The sequence below is a fragment of the Notothenia rossii genome, assembly GCF_949606895.1.
Source record: "Notothenia rossii genome assembly, chromosome: 4".
In the NCBI taxonomy this organism is placed as follows: domain Eukaryota; kingdom Metazoa; phylum Chordata; class Actinopteri; order Perciformes; family Nototheniidae; genus Notothenia; species Notothenia rossii.
In genome coordinates, this window is record NC_136902.1 from 52592583 (window position 1) to 52610818 (window position 18236).

The window sequence follows — 18236 nt, forward strand, 5'->3', positions numbered from 1 at the left end:
TACTATAATTAGAGTAACAGGGGTAATTCTTCATTGGAAAATATACATTTGATGCCAAGCTGGGCAAATCACTTTTTTTGATGGTTTATTATCTGTTTTTCCTAAATACATACAAAAAATTATAAAATAAAAGGTTCATTTTTCAAAAATGTTGGTGTCTAAATTGTCCTCCAATTCTGGAATGACCCTTGTATTGCTAACAATGGCTAACAAAGCTAACACTTCAGGTGTGACATTATTCCCATTTAAATTATCACATAATTAAAGGATTTCATTTGTTCTATTCGATAATGGGATTGACTAAATGATACCCGCTGACTTTCTTTGCAAAATGTACTGTAAGCATTTGTCACACTATGTAATTAAGCCCATAATTCGTTTTCAATTGAAGTTTATGAGACAGATTACCGATAACATGAAACATTCAAAGCGTGCACCATACATGCGGTGTACAGACACAGCTCAATAGGGAATACTGCGTGTTGCTGTAGTTGCATGTGCATCAAATAGCCTTATTATTAGTAGTGCTTTATTTTCTGCAGTCTCTCTCATGCTTGACGTGCAGGAGCGGACTTACCCTGCCACCACAGTTAGTCTTCAGAGGAAACAGGAAAAGGTAGGAGAGAAAAGAAAGAATAGGAAGCAAGAAGAGGAGAGCGGGAAAACAGCAGATGGGTGAGGCTGGACTTGTGACGGGGGGGAGCTGATAAAGCTCGAGGAGACCTTCGGGTTTAAAAATACTGCAGTAGTGTTGGTGTGAATGGATTCAGGTAAGATATTGTCAGTATATATATATAATATATGACTTCTTATTACACATATAATAAGCTAGGCCTATACTGTTAAAATGAAAATAATTGACAAGACATATATCAAGTTTGAAACTTTCAATTTGTATTTCAAATACTTGTTATCATCATCATTTTCGAAAGAATCTGAAAAGAACTGCTGAAAAACAGGCCTGCAGCAGCAGTATTTTATACTATACTAGTAATAGTACTGCAGTAACACACAGATGAGCCTCCCTGTGTATCTGATCAGCAGGTTATACCCAGCTAGCGGGGAACGTTCTCACAACTTTGGCTAACATTACCCACAGGTTCTAATAATGTTTTAAAGAAACGTTTTAATCTGATGTTCAAAGAACCTTTTTAGGATGTTTATTATTTCAAACAATGTTCCTATAATGTTTAAGGTTTACTAAGACATAACGTTTTAACTGCAACATTCAGAAGATGTTTTGAGGATTTCATTAAGGCCTGAGATGACAGAAAGTATTTTTATAAAACATTCCTTTAATGTGATATGTTAACAAAGGTGGAACATTTTGCCTGCAACATTCTAAGGATGTGTTTTGGACGTTGTTGGGTAACACATTAAAGATGTTCTGTATAAAACATTCCCTCAATGTTACATGATAACAAATGAAGAATATTCTCCAAGAAACATTCTGAAAATGTTTTCAGCATGTTATTCTTTTTTTATAAAACGTTCCTGTGATGACAAATTAACACAGTCATTGTCAACGTCAGATTTATTTCTAGAGCTCTTTAAAAAAAAAAACTTGTTGCTTTTGTTTGAAAAGGATGTTTTAAAAAAATCCATATTTTCCTTCTGAAAACAAACAAGCACGTATTCTTAGATAGAATTACTAACAAAGCACTTATATACTAATAAAGGGCTGGCTTATCTAAAGCCAGTTGAGTAGCACTTGAAATGTTTGGCTCTATGAAACCTGATGTACTTATATGATTCTGTTTTCTTCAAGGTTGTATCTTCCTGGTCAAATGCACTTATTGTAAGTCGCTTTGGATAAAAGCGTCAGCTAAATGCAATGTAATGTATTCATGATAAGCTGTAAGCAGATATTGCATGTTTGCGGTGGCATGTGTGAGTTCCCAGCTAGACATTTTTGGTTCTCAAAAAATTCTGAGAATGTTACCATTCGTTGTTCTAAGAATGTTTTCAGCGGAAAGTTTTAGTTTGGTTCCCAGAATGTTCTTCTGAAAGGTAGGAAAACATTCTTTAAAAACATTCTTCAAATGTTTGGTGATAACCTTCTTAAGATGTTTTTGATACCATTGTTAGAACATTATGCCCTACTGTTCTTAAAACGTTTTCAGCGGGACGTTTTATTTTGGTTCCCAGAATGTTCTTCTGAAAGGTAGGATAACGTTCTCTAAAAACATTCTAAACATTTTTGGTGATAACTTTCTTTAGATGTATAAGGTATGTAGGCCCACAGTATTCATAATATAAATTTGTGTAAAATATCAGAAAGTATTCACACTTTTTTCTGACTATAAAGGTTGTGTCTCGTATGTAGGTTCTAACTGTTGGATAAGCTATCTGGCCGTGTGTTGTTTGTGAGGGCTGCATATAAACAGTGTCCGCTGTTTATGCATATTGAATGAAAATCATTATTGCACCCTTTAGATTTGAGACCGACAGACATATAGAGGAACGGACCGACTATCACTGCCCGTCCCTGAAACCCCTGTTAGTGTTTGTATGTGTTTGTTTCTACTGTGTGTCTCTCTCTCTCTGCCTGCTGGTCTGCTCTACACGGCTGGGAGCAATCTCCAATCAACCACACCTGCAACCTGCTTGTCAGCCACACTATGAAAACCTGCAGCCTGCACTCATTCCCTGCCGGATTGTTACCGTGAACAGTTTGTAGCGTGCCGCTCTAGCTTTTTACCAGCATATTCTTTGACAAATTTGCCTGCTTTTGCCTCACACTCATTTGGATGTCTCTCCCAGGAGGAATCCAAGGCCTTCCACACTCCCAAGACCAGCCAGGCCTCTCTACCCACCCTGGAACAACTGTTTCCTAGTGATGGCGAGATGAAGCCTTATGAAGCTTTGAAGCTTTCCAGCCAATTGGTCAAAGTGTGTAAAACAGGCAGATTGGACATCTCAACCGTGTGCTCTATCTCATACCGAGTTCCCAATGAGTAAAGCCTTAGAATAACTCTAAGCAACCAACATAAAATCATATTTTCATGTTAACAATATTGTATTTATTCCAATTTAATGATTCTGATTGAAAAGCCTAAGGAGGCTGATAAACATTGCAAAGAGGGATTTGTATTCCTCAATAATATTCGTAAACTTAACCATGTTGTAGCCTGAGAAAGGCTAAACCATATCAAATAATACATTGTTAACTACATTATCTCATTTAGCTGCAGCTTTTATAAACAACAAAAAAAGACGTATTGTTCAGTAGTTGAACAAGGGACCCTGCGGTCAAGAGTCAACTGCTTTCCAGCTGAGCCACAGCACACACACTGAATCTCCCTGAAAACACTGGACCATATACCAAACATGTTAAGAATGTTTTTAGAGAACGTTATCCTACCTTTCAGAAGAACATTCTGGGAACCAAAATAAAACTTCCCGCTGAAAACATTCCTAGAACAATGAATGGTAACATTCTCAGAATGTTTTTAGAGCCAAACATTTCTAGCTTTGTAGTAGTACAGTGTATCAGTATTAGTGTGTAGTAGTAGTAGTAGTAGTAGTAGTAGTGTTAACACTCACATAGATGAGTTTCTCTGTGTATCTGATCAGCAGGTTGCGCAGGATGCCGGCCTCGTTGAGGTCTCCGAGGCGGATCATGTCCTCCACACCGTGGATGGAGGTCGGGTGCATCGGCTTGATGTTTGTTGCATTCTGGGGGGAGATCCAGTGCTCCTGTTGGAGGGGGGCAGAACAATAAGCAGTGAACAACAGTGTTAGTAAACACAAAATAAATACATATTATTAGAAAAAACTAAATCTAAACTTCTGCTTGAAGAACTTAAACAATTCCCGATGACCATGACGTGACAGTGAAAGAATTACAATTCAAACGGAATACATAAAACTAAATCTTTCATAAAATAAATCTAAAATAGAACTAGAACTAGTAAGACACTATGAAAACTAACAAAAAGTGTTCCAGCACTTACGTTTCCTTCATCATCTAACACCTGGATCTGTCCTGAGTCACAGAGCTTGACGACAGCGCCGACCGACACCTCAAACTCCCCGCCGCTCTTCAGATCCAACCACACATAGTCGCCCTGAAGGGAAATCCAAAATAAAGACCAATACTAGAATTAGGAAAGGGACCATCATTTATTCAATTAAACCATCAAAAAGATTCTTCATTTTAAATCAATGTCAGAATTACCGCAGTAAGGACGATCACATGAGTAATCAAAATCAGAAATGTTAGTTGATCAGACCCATGATTAGAATCTATTATTTTATTTGTTTTCATAACAAAAATCATAACCGTTTCCAATCTGCAGCAGGACCAGGAGTAATGCAGTCTGGAGTCATTAACATGTTAACCCAAGCAGACACTACTGTGCTGATTGAAGGTGGGAACTTCTCTATTTCTTAATCTTGACCTTTTCCCATGATTTTGTGTCTAAGGGACTTATGGGGACAAACATGTTTGTAATTGGTTGAGTATTGAATGAGACCGTGCAGTGGACAGTGCAGCTTTTGGTCAAAATAGCATCCCATTCGAAAAATACCAAAGTTCCCCTTTAGTCTAAGTAGGGTTAGTTAATTAAAAAGGTGCAGTGTGAAAGGGTGAAATAATCCCTGATGATCTCCAGACGGACTAGAAGCTTCTGGAAAGGACAAAACACCAAATGTGTACCAGGCATGGGCGTAATTTCCACTGGGGACAGGGGGGACATGTCCCCCCCACTTTTAAAAATCTCGTTTGTGTCCCCCCGACTTTTCAAATGTGTTTTTTTTTTTTTTACGCAAGTGGTCATCGTCACGGAGGAGCGTCTGTTTGTGTGTGTGGCAGGAGCGCAGTTTGTGTGAGAGACAAAGAGAGACAGAGAAAATTACAGGGGTTGTTGTATCTGGTGCTAGCTCGGAGCTAACGGAGATTAGAAGCTTTTTCAACAATAAGGAGAGGGAGAGTGCTCTCCTGTCGGACTGAGAGGCTGAGATAACGTCAGCTCAGGGAGGTAAAGGACTCGCTGAGTGATTGTAAACTTTAGTTATCTCAGTGGGTCTCAAACGGTTTGGTCTAAACAAATATTTCCATCTATTTAATATAGTTGTTCAAAATAAATAATAAATAATTCCAATGTCAGTAAAAAATTAAAAACACAGTTTGAAAGGGAAGTGATTAGTAAAATATGCATAAATAAAAAGAAACAATGCAGACTAGGTGAGATAAAGATAGGAGAGAGGAGTTGATCAATGATGTGTTATTGGTTGCGAGCATATTCTAATGGTTTTTGGAGTATTGAAATATATAGAGTTCTGTTTCATATGAGTGTTGAGAGTTGTATCCATAAATCTCTTAATTTGTCCACCAGATTGATGCTTTAACTTCAATTTTAAAGAAAAACCGTGCATGCCCCCGGACCCCCTATAGGATGTGAGGTCATCACAAATAAAACAGGTTCATGGATAGATAAGTTTGCACACTGATTATATACACTACACATTTGTCTTGGATTAGTTAACACCATAGTCCCTAATATATATTTTTAGAAAGGCAGGAAATGGTATTAAATAGAGGACAATGTTTCATTGCGGAGGACCCCCTGTTTTGTGTCCCCCCCACTTCTCAAACCAAAGTTACACCCTTGGTACCAGGAATATGTCGAGGTGGACATGGAGGACATCTAACCAGCAGACAGTCATGATGTAGGAGAGGAAAGAAGGGTTAGTACAGATCACATCAGAGCAGTTCACAGATACTCTCCTGTCCAACTATTCAGGGTCAAACTCTCACCCTGTGACTGAAGAGGATGCAGGAGGTCTGTTATAATGGAATCCAGTGAACAGCGAGGGGTTAAACAGTACATACTGATGTTCTTGTTTTATGATATTGGGTTGTTATTATCGATGCATAAATGTGTCCATTTTTTTCCTAAAAATTTTTACATGAATTTTTTTGAAGTTAATTATATGTTGTATATTGATCTGAATCTGCAAAATAACTGCTAACTAAAGTTATCAATTAAATATAGTGGTGTAAAAAGTAAGACATTCGTTTATAATGTGGGTGGGTAGAAGTACAATGCTGTAGTGTATAACATAAAATACTCAAGTAAAGTACCAGAGACACAATCCAGGACGTTCAGTTGGAATAAATTGGGCAAATTATGTTGATGTTCAGGGGCCGTATTCACAAAGCATTTTATCTTACCGCTAGGAGTGCTCCTAACTCGCGCTAAAACATTTTATGTAGGAGTTTTTTCTTAAAAGTTATTCACAAAGCCGCTGAGACCTACTCATACTAAGGATAAATCACTAAGAGTGAACTAAGAGTGAACTAAGAGTGACGCGCCGTTGCTATGGATTACGTCGATTCTCGTGCATGAGTTTAGAAGCGGTCAGTACGGTGATTGGTTGTTCAGAGCAGGCGGTCTCGGTGAAACTCATCAGCAACATCCCACAAACGAGCCCACTAAAACAAGGAAATAGCCTAGGCTAGAAATGTATTCCTATCAAATAGTTATGGACAGTGCAGTTAGCAGAATACACGCATGATGACAAGTTTGTGCAGACCACGATAATGACGTTTTATATGCACGTTAAAGAGAGAGAGCAAACAATAAAAATACGTAAATTGCATTAAATCAAGGAGGCAATTAAAAGCACCCCGCAAACTATTATCCAATGAGCATATTTCCAGCACTTAAACACTTTCAATAACAGCCCATACCGCCGTTAAAGCCCCCCTATGATGATGAATGAAAACAATCTGCGTGTTGATGGAATGTACTTTCTTTCTATTGACGAACACGTCCTCAAATTTTGATGGCGCAATTATTTTTATGTGCATCCCGTCAATAGCACCGACCGAACCGGGCATACCTGCAATTGCCATGAAGTTGGCTTTGATCCTGTGTAGTTGTTGATTGTCCAAAGGAAACCGGATAAACTGTTGGATGATATGTGGTCTAGAGAGCGCGTTGATGTTTTGGTTTATGGCACGGCTGACTGATGGTTGCGATATTCCTAAATCGTCGGCATTGCAAAGTTGCATTTTTCCCTGTTGCTAAATATCATAGTGTTGCTAAACATTTTATTTCCGGACTAATCGGGTTATTCCTGTTAGTCGGAGATGTTATTGCACCCCGCACTAATTCCACAACAAGTTTGATACCCTCACGATTTAGCCTATATCTCTTGATCAATTCACAGTCTTCCATTGTCTCCAAAACATTTCGTCTCGCAACCATTTTCAGATTCTTTGTGAATAGGTCTTACTGAGTTAGGAGTCCTCTCGAGGACTTTTAAGCTCTCCTAAACTTAGGTGCTACTTTTAGGCCTAAAATACTTTGTGAATTGCTCTTAGTGAATAAAATTAGGAGTCCTAAATTTAAGACTGACAGGCCCATTATGTTTAGGAGTTTCTCCTAAATTCGCCAGTTAGGAGCTACTTTTAGCCCTAAGATCCTTTGTGAATACAGCCCCAGGTGTATATCAGTATGTAGTTTCTCTACTTTAAAGAGTCCTTTCCTGCTGATGTTCAGGGGCCGTATTCACAAAGCATTTTATCTTACCGCTAGGAGTGCTCCTAACTCGCGCTAAAACATTTTATGTAGGAGTTTTTTCTTAAAAGTTATTCACAAAGCCGCTGAGACCTACTCATACTAAGGATAAATCACTAAGAGTGACGCGCCGTTGCTATGGATTACGTCGATTCTCGTGCATGAGTTTAGAAGCGGTCAGTACGGTGATTGGTTGTTCAGAGCAGGCGGTCTCGGTGAAACTCATCCGCAACATCCCAAAAACGAGCCCACTAAATCACAGAAAAACAAGGAAATAGCCTAGGCTAGAAATGTATTCCTATCAAATAGTTATGGACAGTGCAGTTAGCAGAATACACGCATGATGACAAGTTTGTGCAGACCACGATAATGACGTGCACGTTAAAGAGAGAGAGCAAAGAATAAAAATACGTAAATTGCATTAAATCAAGGAGGCAATTAAAAGCACCCTGCAAACTATTATCCAATGAGCATATTTCCAGCACTTAAACACTTTCAATAACAGCCCATACCTCCGTTCAAGTCCCCCTATCATGATGAATGAAAACAATCTGCGTGTTGATGGAATGTACTTTCTTTCTATTGACGAACACGTCCTCATCTTTTGATGGCGCAATTATTTTTATGTGCGTCCCGTCAATAGCACCGACCACACCGGGCATACCTGCAATTGCCATGAAGTTGGCTTTGATCCTGTGTAGTTGTTGATTGTCCAAAGGAAACCGGATAAACTGTTGGATGATATGTGGTCTAGAGAGCGCGTTGATGTTTTGGTTTATGGCACGGCTGACTGATGGTTGCGATATTCCTAAATCGTCGGCATTGCAAAGTTGCATTTTCCCTGTTGCTAAATATCATAGTGTTGCTAAACATTTTATTTCCGGACTAATCGGGTTATTCCTGTTAGTCGGGGATGTTATTGCACCCCGCACTAATTCCACAACAAGTTTGATACCCTCACGATTTAGCCTATATCTCTTGATCAATTCACAGTCTTCCATTGTCTCCAAAACATTTCGTCTCGCAACCATTTTCAGATTCTTTGTGAATAGGTCTTACTGAGTTAGGAGTCCTCTCGAGGACTTTTAAGCTCTCCTAAACTTAGGTGCTACTTTTAGGCCTAAAATACTTTGTGAATTGCTCTTAGTGAATAAAATTAGGAGTCCTACATTTAAGACTGACAGGCCCATTATGTTTAGGAGTTTCTCCTAAATTCGCCAGTTAGGAGCTACTTTTAGCCCTAAGATCCTTTGTGAATACGGCCCCAGGTGTATATCAGTATGTAGTTTCTCTACTTTAAAGAGTCCTTTCCTGCTGATGTTCAGGGGCCGTATTCACAAAGCATTTTATCTTACCGCTAGGAGTGCTCCTAACTCGCGCTAAAACATTTTACGTAGGAGTTTTTTCTTAAAAGTTATTCACAAAGCCGCTGAGACCTACTCATACTAAGGATAAATCACTAAGAGTGACGCGCCGTTGCTATGGATTACGTCGATTCTCGTGCATGAGTTTAGAAGCGGTCAGTACGGTGATTGGTTGTTCAGAGCAGGCGGTCTCGGTGAAACTCATCCGCAACATCCCACAAACGAGCCCACTAAATCACAGAAAAACAAGGAAATAGCCTAGGCTAGAAATGTATTCCTATCAAATAGTTATGGACAGTGCAGTTAGCAGAATACACGCATGATGACAAGTTTGTGCAGACCACGATAATGACGTTGTATATGCACGTTAAAGAGAGAGAGCAAACAATAAAAATACGTAAATTGCATTAAATCAAGGAGGCAATTAAAAGCACCCTGCAAACTATTATCCAATGAGCATATTTCCATTACTTAAACACTTTCAACAACAGCCCATACCGCCGTTCAAGTCCCCCTATCATGATGAATGAAAACAATCTGCGTGTTGATGGAATGTACTTTCTTTCTATTGACGAACACGTCCTCATCTTTTGATGGCGCAATTATTTTTATGTGCGTCCCGTCAATAGCACCGACCACACCGGGCATACCTGCAATTGCCATGAAGTTGGCTTTGATCCTGTGTAGTTGTTGATTGTCCAAAGGAAACCGGATAAACTGTTGGATGATATGTGGTCTAGAGAGCGCGTTGATGTTTTGGTTTATGGCACGGCTGACTGATGGTTGCGATATTCCTAAATCGTCGGCATTGCAAAGTTGCATTTTTCCCTGTTGCCATTTTATTTCCGGACTAATCGGGTTATTCCTGTTAGTCGGGGATGTTATTGCACCCCGCACTAATTCCACAACAAGTTTGATACCCTCACGATTTAGCCTATATCTCTTGATCAATTCACAGTCTTCCATTGTCTCCAAAACATTTCGTCTCGCAACCATTTTCAGATTCTTTGTGAATAGGTCTTACTGAGTTAGGAGTCCTCTCGAGGACTTTTAAGCTCTCCTAAACTTAGGTGCTACTTTTAGGCCTAAAATACTTTGTGAATTGCTCTTAGTGAATAAAATTAGGAGTCCTAAATTTAAGACTGACAGGCCCATTATGTTTAGGAGTTTCTCCTAAATTCGCCAGTTAGGAGCTACTTTTAGCCCTAAGATCCTTTGTGAATACGGCCCCAGGTGTATATCAGTATGTACCTACTTTGAGATTCCTCTCCTGCTGATGTTCAGTTGTATATCAGTATGTAGTGTCTCTACTTTAAAGAGTCCTCTCCTGCTTATGTTCAAGTGTATATAGTGTCTCTACTTGAAAGAGTCCTCTCCTGCTGATGTTCCAACTCAGTCTCATGGCATTTCTTGTTCACCAACATGATTTTTAATCTATTGATTCGTGTTCACCAACACGATTTTCCACTTTTTTTCGTGTTGCACAGCACGATTTTAAAAGCAACGATTTCTATTGGTAATCTCACGGCATTACGTGTTATAGGAAGACCGGAAGCTGTGTGGTTCATAAAAACATGTTCTTACTCAATAGCAAGCCACAATTATTGCTTTTATTTTAAATCGTATAATTTCGGACTTTTGCTGTCGTCTGTGAGGAAAATAAATGGGGCTCAGAGCCTCAGAATACTGAAATCTGTATTTTTTAAATCTTTTTTTTCCTTCTAATTTGTTATTCTTTTCAAAATAACACACTATTATTTACTGACCAATAACACACAATTATCCTTGTTTTTATTTATTTGTTTGGTTCCATAGTCTCTGGCTTTTTTGGCGTCCGTCAGGAACTGAATTTCAAAATAAAAATAACCGGAAACAGAAGTACGCATTTCGAGCGATTACCCAAGATCCTCAGCTATGGTTTAAGCTCGCCGATTGGATGTTTTAGCCGCAATGCATGTTGGGATTTGGTGTTTATATGATATGAAATCGGAAAAGCATTTTAAAAGAATAAAATAATACTTAATTCCGAGTGTTCTTGCTTTTCTCTTTGAAAGTCATCACATAACGGCATTGTAATACACGGTTCGGCTGCATTACATATTACGGATCTGCCGTGGTTCTCTATTTATAGAGCCCTGATGAGAAGACCTTTGGAAAAACTGGAAGAAATGCCGCCGAAACTGAATACTTGACGTGGATCATAAATATATCAACAATTAAACAACATCTTCAATTTCTCTTCACACAATACTTCTCCTTGCAGTATCAATAGTAATTCGGCTGACTTTTACATTTGATCTAATTCATAGATTGGTTATATTTACACCATAACGGTGCACAGCTGATATAAAAGGACTTGTAGTTTTTAAAGATATTACTGATTTTCTTTGAATATAAGAATGTAAATACAGAGTCTGAAATAGTGTAGCAATATGCTGTAAAATTATGTGAAAACATGACTACAGATCTTCAAATGTTGTACATACATAAGTGTCCTACACTAACAATACAAAGTTATTATGGCTGTGTGTACCTTGTGTGCACCGCCTAGTGGTTAAAGCACGTTATTGAATTATTGTTTTTATGTGTTTTATTTGATTAAAAAAATATTAACAGTACATACTTTCATAGGGGGAAAGTAGAAGGTCAATGATAGCAATATAGAATATAAAAAATCAAGAAGATACTGTAAGTGATCTCTACAATAAAACAGTTTAGTGCAGGATGTACAAAGATATTAATATGAGGAGGTGCAAAACAGAAAAACGAATTAACCTTTATTTAAAGATTAAATAATACTTTAGATTAAGGTCTTCTTTTAAATAAGAAAAAAGCTTTGGGGGTATTTACAGATAAATATTAATTCTGACAAAGTACTTAATGTCTAATATATTGCTTTCCTGCAATGTTAACTATGTTGAAGCACTTATTTTAACTGATATTATACATATGAATTATGCTCTTATGTATGTAGATAGTATAAGAAATGTGCAGAATTTGACAGTTTAATGGTGGAGGTATACACACATATTGATAGATGTCTTGTAATGCGCTGTTGAGGAACCTGTGACCCAAGATTTTCATTCATTGCATACACCGTAGTTGTGTAGATGATATGTCAATAACCTTTGAAAATCTTGAAAGGGATGTGCAAAATAGCCATTATACAGTCTTTAATGAACTATTAGTAGAGAATAACCAGTAATGAATATACTTTATTACTCGTTTCCATTCATGTCAATTGCAAATAAACGTTTAGTCTTCTCAAGCACCAACTATCAAATATCTCTCCTGATTGTTGGCACTTGACAATCACCTTCCCTGAATTTTACTCAGGTGTAACTAAAGTCTGCTTTAAGGGTTGTTTATATTTCACATCATTAATCAGAATCTGCAAAGTAACTCAAATAAGTGTAGTGGAGTAAAAATACCAGGTTAACCTCTGTATTGTAGTGGAGTAGAATTACAAAGTAACAATGAACTGTCATGTGGGTATATATTAATGCTGCGCATTATGAACACAAGCGATTTCCACCCATTTATTAATTATATGTTTTACATTTGATAACACCAATGTCATGGCAACTTCTAATTGTGGGAAAAACGAAAACGTTAAGTAGAGACGTCCCATAGAACATTTTGCGAAACACAATAGCCAGCATGTGTAGTTCTGGGGGGGGGCGTTCGATTCCAGTTTTGGATAGTCTGGCGTTCCATTTCAAACAGCTGTTTGACGATAGGCTAACCTTGGCGCACTGCCACTCCAACATCCAATCCCAGAGCTTGAAGATTAATCACGGGGACTGTAGTCCTAAACGATAGCTGGGGATTATGGGTAGTGTAGTGTCTTCGGCCATCCTAAACTCCTAGAGGCCTATGTCTGTTTCCGGTTATTTTTATTTTGAAATTCAGTTCCTGACGGACGTAAAAGAATCACGAGATTATGGAAATAAACCAATAAATAAAACCAAGGATAATTATGTGTTATTGTTGAGTAAATAACAGTGTGTTATTTTGAAAAGAATAACAAATTAGAAGGAAAAAAGATTTTAAAAATACAGATTTCAGTATCCTGAGGCTCTCAGCCCCATTTATTTTCCTCACAGACGGCAACAAAAGTCAGAAATTATACGATTTAAAATAAAAGCAATAATTGTGGCTTGATATTGAGTAAGAACATGTTTTTATGAACCACACAGCTTCCGGTCTTCCTATAACACGTAATGCCGTGAGACAACCAATAGAAATACATTGCTTTTAAAATCGTGCTGTGCAACACGAAAAAAAGGGGAAAATCGTGTTGGTGAACACGAATCAATAGATTAAAAATCGTGTTGGTGAACACCAAATGCCATGAGACTGGGTTGGATGTTCAGGTGTATATCAGTATGTAGTGTCTCTACTGGGACATGTCTCCATGCTTTGATGTTCAAAAAGCTCTTTATTTCTCTCATACTGTCTGTGCTGCAGCACCTCTTTTCACCCTCTGTCTGAAACCAGAGCCCAGTCAGCTCTGATTGGTTAGCTGGCCGGCTCTGTTGTGATTGGTCAACCGCTAAGAGATGTCCCGCTCCTTAGCCTATCAGGTATAATGTGTTGGAGCACTAGCCAATAGAAGTGCCAGTGTTACATAGTTATGTCACTATGATACGGGGGAGTGTGTGGGTGAGAACACAGGGATTTTAGCCTTTGCAGACCATTTACATGCACTAGAACACACTATAGAACACACTACAGGAGAGGGAACACCCCAACAGTTGGCAGTTGCCAAAAATACTGCACAGTGGTTTATAAGAATATTCTATTCTGATGTGAGACAGGAGATTTACCTTATTGCTTGAAGGTACACACACACACACACACACACACACACACACACACACACACACACACACACACACACACACACACACACACACACACACACACACACACACACACACACACACACACACACACACACACACACACACACACACACACACACACACACACACACACACACACACACACACACACACACACACACACACACACACACACACACACACACAGGTTCGTACCGGCAGCAGTGTGCTGTGTTTCACCACAGTGTTGACATTGCGTAGCAGTGCCCATTTGGCCAGATCCTTCTCATAGAGTTCCACATACTCCCGACGCTTATACATCTTCACGTGCACAGTCCAAACGTGTGCACTCTGACAATGATTTCTGATGTGAGCAGACCTCTACCCAGCACAGACATGAAAAAAATGCCACAACTTTGGGTGGAAAGGTATCTTGATTGACCTGATGAGTGTATAATTGTTGCTTCACATATGCAGGTTAACAGTTTCCAAATATCCTCTTGAAATTTGCTAGATACAAAGCCTTCATAAAAACTGTGAAATCTTCAAATATCCACCAGGTTCAATTCCAGTGGATCAAGCTCACACGTTCCACTGTCGGATCATCTAAACAAGCTGAATAGTCCATGTGATGGTGAAGAACAGCTGATCACAGAACATCCTGCTCGGTGACCTTCAGTCCCGCCTCTCTGTATTTAGATTCCACTTTAAGGATATACAAATATGTAAATATATCCAGCTTTCTGATCACTCTGAAGTCTTTAATGCAGAAACATTTGGGGACCATCCTCCTGCTCTCTCTCCCTCTCTCTATCACACTCACACACTATCACACACTTTGTTGACCCAGCCCCCAACAACCTCCACTATCGCCCATGGCGACAAGATGTCACTTCCCCCTATGGTGTTAGATTTCTGAACAGATAAAACACTACACTCTTACTACAATGTCAACGCTGCTATGCAAGACAAACCGTTTAACTGTTGACTAAGAAGCTAAAGTCAGTATACCATCACCAACAATACTACATTTCATTTCAACCCAACTTTGTTGATATAAAAGGGGAAATTAAAAATGATCTCCTGTGTCCAACTCCTCAGTTTTCCTTCCCTCTGACCTCACTGAACTACTGAATCACAACTGAGGGTAAATGTATGTTTTAAGAATTTAAACAGGGAACAAATGCTGTTATCCTTCTTATTTTTTAAGGCCAGTCAATTATCTTTACCATCCGTGGACAAAGACCAATGGTGGCTTAAAAAAACATGACAAAAGCGAAAAGGAAACCCTGTAACAGAGCCTAGAATACAGAACCAAACTATCGACAATATGAAAGATTTGATGGTGAGCTGCTTCCACTGTGTCTGGCACCAGGTCCACCACTTTGATCCATACTTAAATATCTTGACTACTATTAGATAGATTATAATGAAATGTTGTACAACTTTTCCCAGAGGAAGATGTCTGCTCTCTTTGAGGACTTCTCCTCTCGCTCTGACAGCAGGCAGTGGAGGTATGTAAGTAAATATACTGTAATACAACTTTCAGGTACTTCACTATTGTATTACCACCCCAGGGATGTGTAATGGTCAATGTTACATCAGGCAGAGGGAAACAGGAGACATTTTGCCTTTTGCTAGGAATCAGATTCCACTTTAGCTTGTCTGATGGCTCTATTCGCTAGCACCTTAAGTCACATGATGCATTTTGCTCCTCCGTCACTTTAATAAAACTATCCTCAAAATAACCATGCCCGACTGCTAGCTAGCTGCTTGTTTAAGCATAAATGCTCCCCATTTTATAATTCATGGCAAATTCAGTGAACGTTGTTTACAAAAAACACATTCATTGCCCCCTGAGGACAAACTGTGATAACTTGAATTCCTTGCAGCCAGCATTGGTCAACATTTAGTTTTGTCCAAAAAGAAAACAATAATATATATTATTGTTTGAATTCACTATATACCAAAAGAATGCCATCCCCTTTAGCCTTCCCTGTGCTTTGTGAGTAGTGCTAATTATCAGATGTTATAATGCTAACACATTACACCGAGCAACAAGCTAGCTATTATCATAATGAGGATGCTAGCATGTAGCTTCAGTCCTGTGAGACTGAGAGGAATGCTCTTTGAGTGTGTGTTACGTGTAGGCCAGTTTAATTAAGTAAATACTCCGTCTGGCAAACTGAGACACCAGAACAGTACACCACTAAGCACCTGTTACACCCACCCACCCACCCACCCACCCACCCACCCACACACACACACACACACACACACACACACACACACACACACACACACACACACACACACACACACACACACACACACACACACACACACACACACACACACACACACACACACACACACACACACACACACACACACACACACACACACACACACACACACACAGCCCACACAGCCTGTGACAGAGCAAAGAGAGAACGGGCCGACGGCGAACTATCAGAAACCACATGTTGAATTATTTAACGCAGAGGATCTGTCTTTGTGTCTCCTCTCTTATTCTCATTCTTCTATGCCTCTGGCTTCCTTTTCATTCACCGGGTTCTCCCTCTCTTACTTTACAGATCTTATACTCATGTCATTTCATAATTCAGATCATCTTGTTAATTGATCTTAATACTGAAGTCATGGTGTTTTTCTATTGATAACTGAGTACAGTAATATTTTCAATGTCCGGCAACCACTGCTTTATGCAACTGACCAAAATCACGAGGATTGGCAGCTTAACCATACAGTAATGTTAGTTTGATATGACACATGACCTTCGACCTATTACCACTCTAATATAGGGGATAAATCACAAACAGTGAAAATAATGAGTGAAAATGAATGCAAGGGATAAAGACTAATGGATAGGATCGTTTTTGAAAACAGAAGTTATTAACAGAGGGTGAATACTGTACAAACACAAACAACTGATTGATGGCTGACCTGAATGTTACTCAAACATTTAGCTGGAAGTGTTCTCCAACCATAAGCTCACATTGAGAGAAAGGCTTTTTACATGAGTGATATAAAAGTCGATGAAGCCCCCAGGTCCACTAACCAGACAGCAGAGGCAGACAGGGATCCTTCATCTCCCAGTAAAGTGCTTCAGCTGACAGTTGGAGAGCTTTTGCCATGCCATGCTTTGAATGGTATATTTAGCCTCTATGCACCAATTCAGCAACATCTGTAAATAAGTCATTTTTCTTTCAAAACATGTGTTATCTAAATAATGGCCTGTAGCTGAAGAGCATCAACATACATATTTCAGATTTAAAGGAAGAAACTCTCGCTACATGTTCATTTACACTTCAGATACAGCCAAGTCCTCGTTTCCAATAGCTCTGCGCTTAGGCTTGTGTTTGAATGTTTAGGACAAATAAATGTTTAGCACAGTCAGGTGATGCTGTTTATAATGGAAGTCTTTAATAGTGAATTAATGCTGTTCAATAAACTTCTGTATATGATGTTGGAATGTAACTTAGTATTTTAACTTACTACTGTGGTTATAGGTTAGGATACATAAAGTACAAAAAGTCATTCAAACTATTCACCTTGACCAGCTGCAACATTCATGTAAAGAACAAAACAATGCAAACATATTTACAATCAAGGAATACACATGACTTTATAACGGGCCATTCTGCAGAAAGAGTACTTTTTCCTTTTGATTTATTTATAAATGTTGGTACCTTGAGTTTCATTTAATGCTGAGACGTCTGGATGTGGGACATTAACCTGCGACAGAGTATTACGACAGTTAATGATCAGATCAAATATAATTTTAATGATCCCAAATAATTGTTTTGTGCCAGATATTGCAAAAATGGAACAACAACATAAGAATAAAGAGTGTGTAAAGTAATACTAACACGAAAAAGAATACAAATATATGTTAATAATAATAAGAGAACTAAAATAGAAAAGGAATTTGAAAAAAGGCAAAAAATTGAAGTATACATTTAAAGTGAATACGAATACACGTATACTAAATTCTCTTTGATAGACCTTAATAGAGGAGTGATATTCCACATAACATGGAGGATGTGATGTATTATGTCTCTTAGCTCTGTGAACATTATTACCCCCAGCAGCTGCAGTTTATCTTAAAGTCTAAAGGACAGATTTAAAGGGTTCCCACCATGCCACCACTCTACTGTCACACCGTGCTGTGGACCAATGAGAGTGCAGCGTGTTGCCGTCAGCAGGCTCTGAGTGTTCTCATCATCCCTTTCTTCAGGTGAATAATTCAGGCCAGACATGAGCCGGGTATTCACTTACGCCTGCTAATGTCACTCCTGTGTGGAAAGGTAACAAAGCACACTGAGGACACAGAGAAGAAAGGCTTTATGGGTAAGTCTCTGTGCATGAACCACAGCATCCGGGTACGCCTGCAAATATTTCTGACCAATCTCCAGCCCTCGCTTCGTGTTATTTCATTGCACTGAAAAGAGCCTCTGTTTACCAGCGCTGAGTTA

General features: G+C 38.8%; 2 protein-coding genes across 2 annotated transcripts in view; one reads left to right on the top strand and one right to left on the bottom strand.

Annotated features, from left to right (window-relative positions):
• LOC307035543 (uncharacterized protein) overlaps positions 1 to 18236 on the top strand; it is a 234091-nt gene that overhangs the window by 138987 nt on the left and 76868 nt on the right. The gene's annotated exons all lie outside the window — the stretch shown is intronic.
• Positions 1 to 18236, bottom strand: part of myo7aa (myosin VIIAa) — a 116252-nt gene that overhangs the window by 80038 nt on the left and 17978 nt on the right. The window contains exons 4-5 of the mRNA XM_079673771.1: positions 3957 to 4070; positions 3547 to 3699 (exon numbers count right to left, since the gene is read on the bottom strand). Coding sequence (XP_079529897.1) covers positions 3547 to 3699; positions 3957 to 4070 — 267 coding nt within the window. The remainder of the gene's footprint in view (positions 1 to 3546; positions 3700 to 3956; positions 4071 to 18236) is intronic.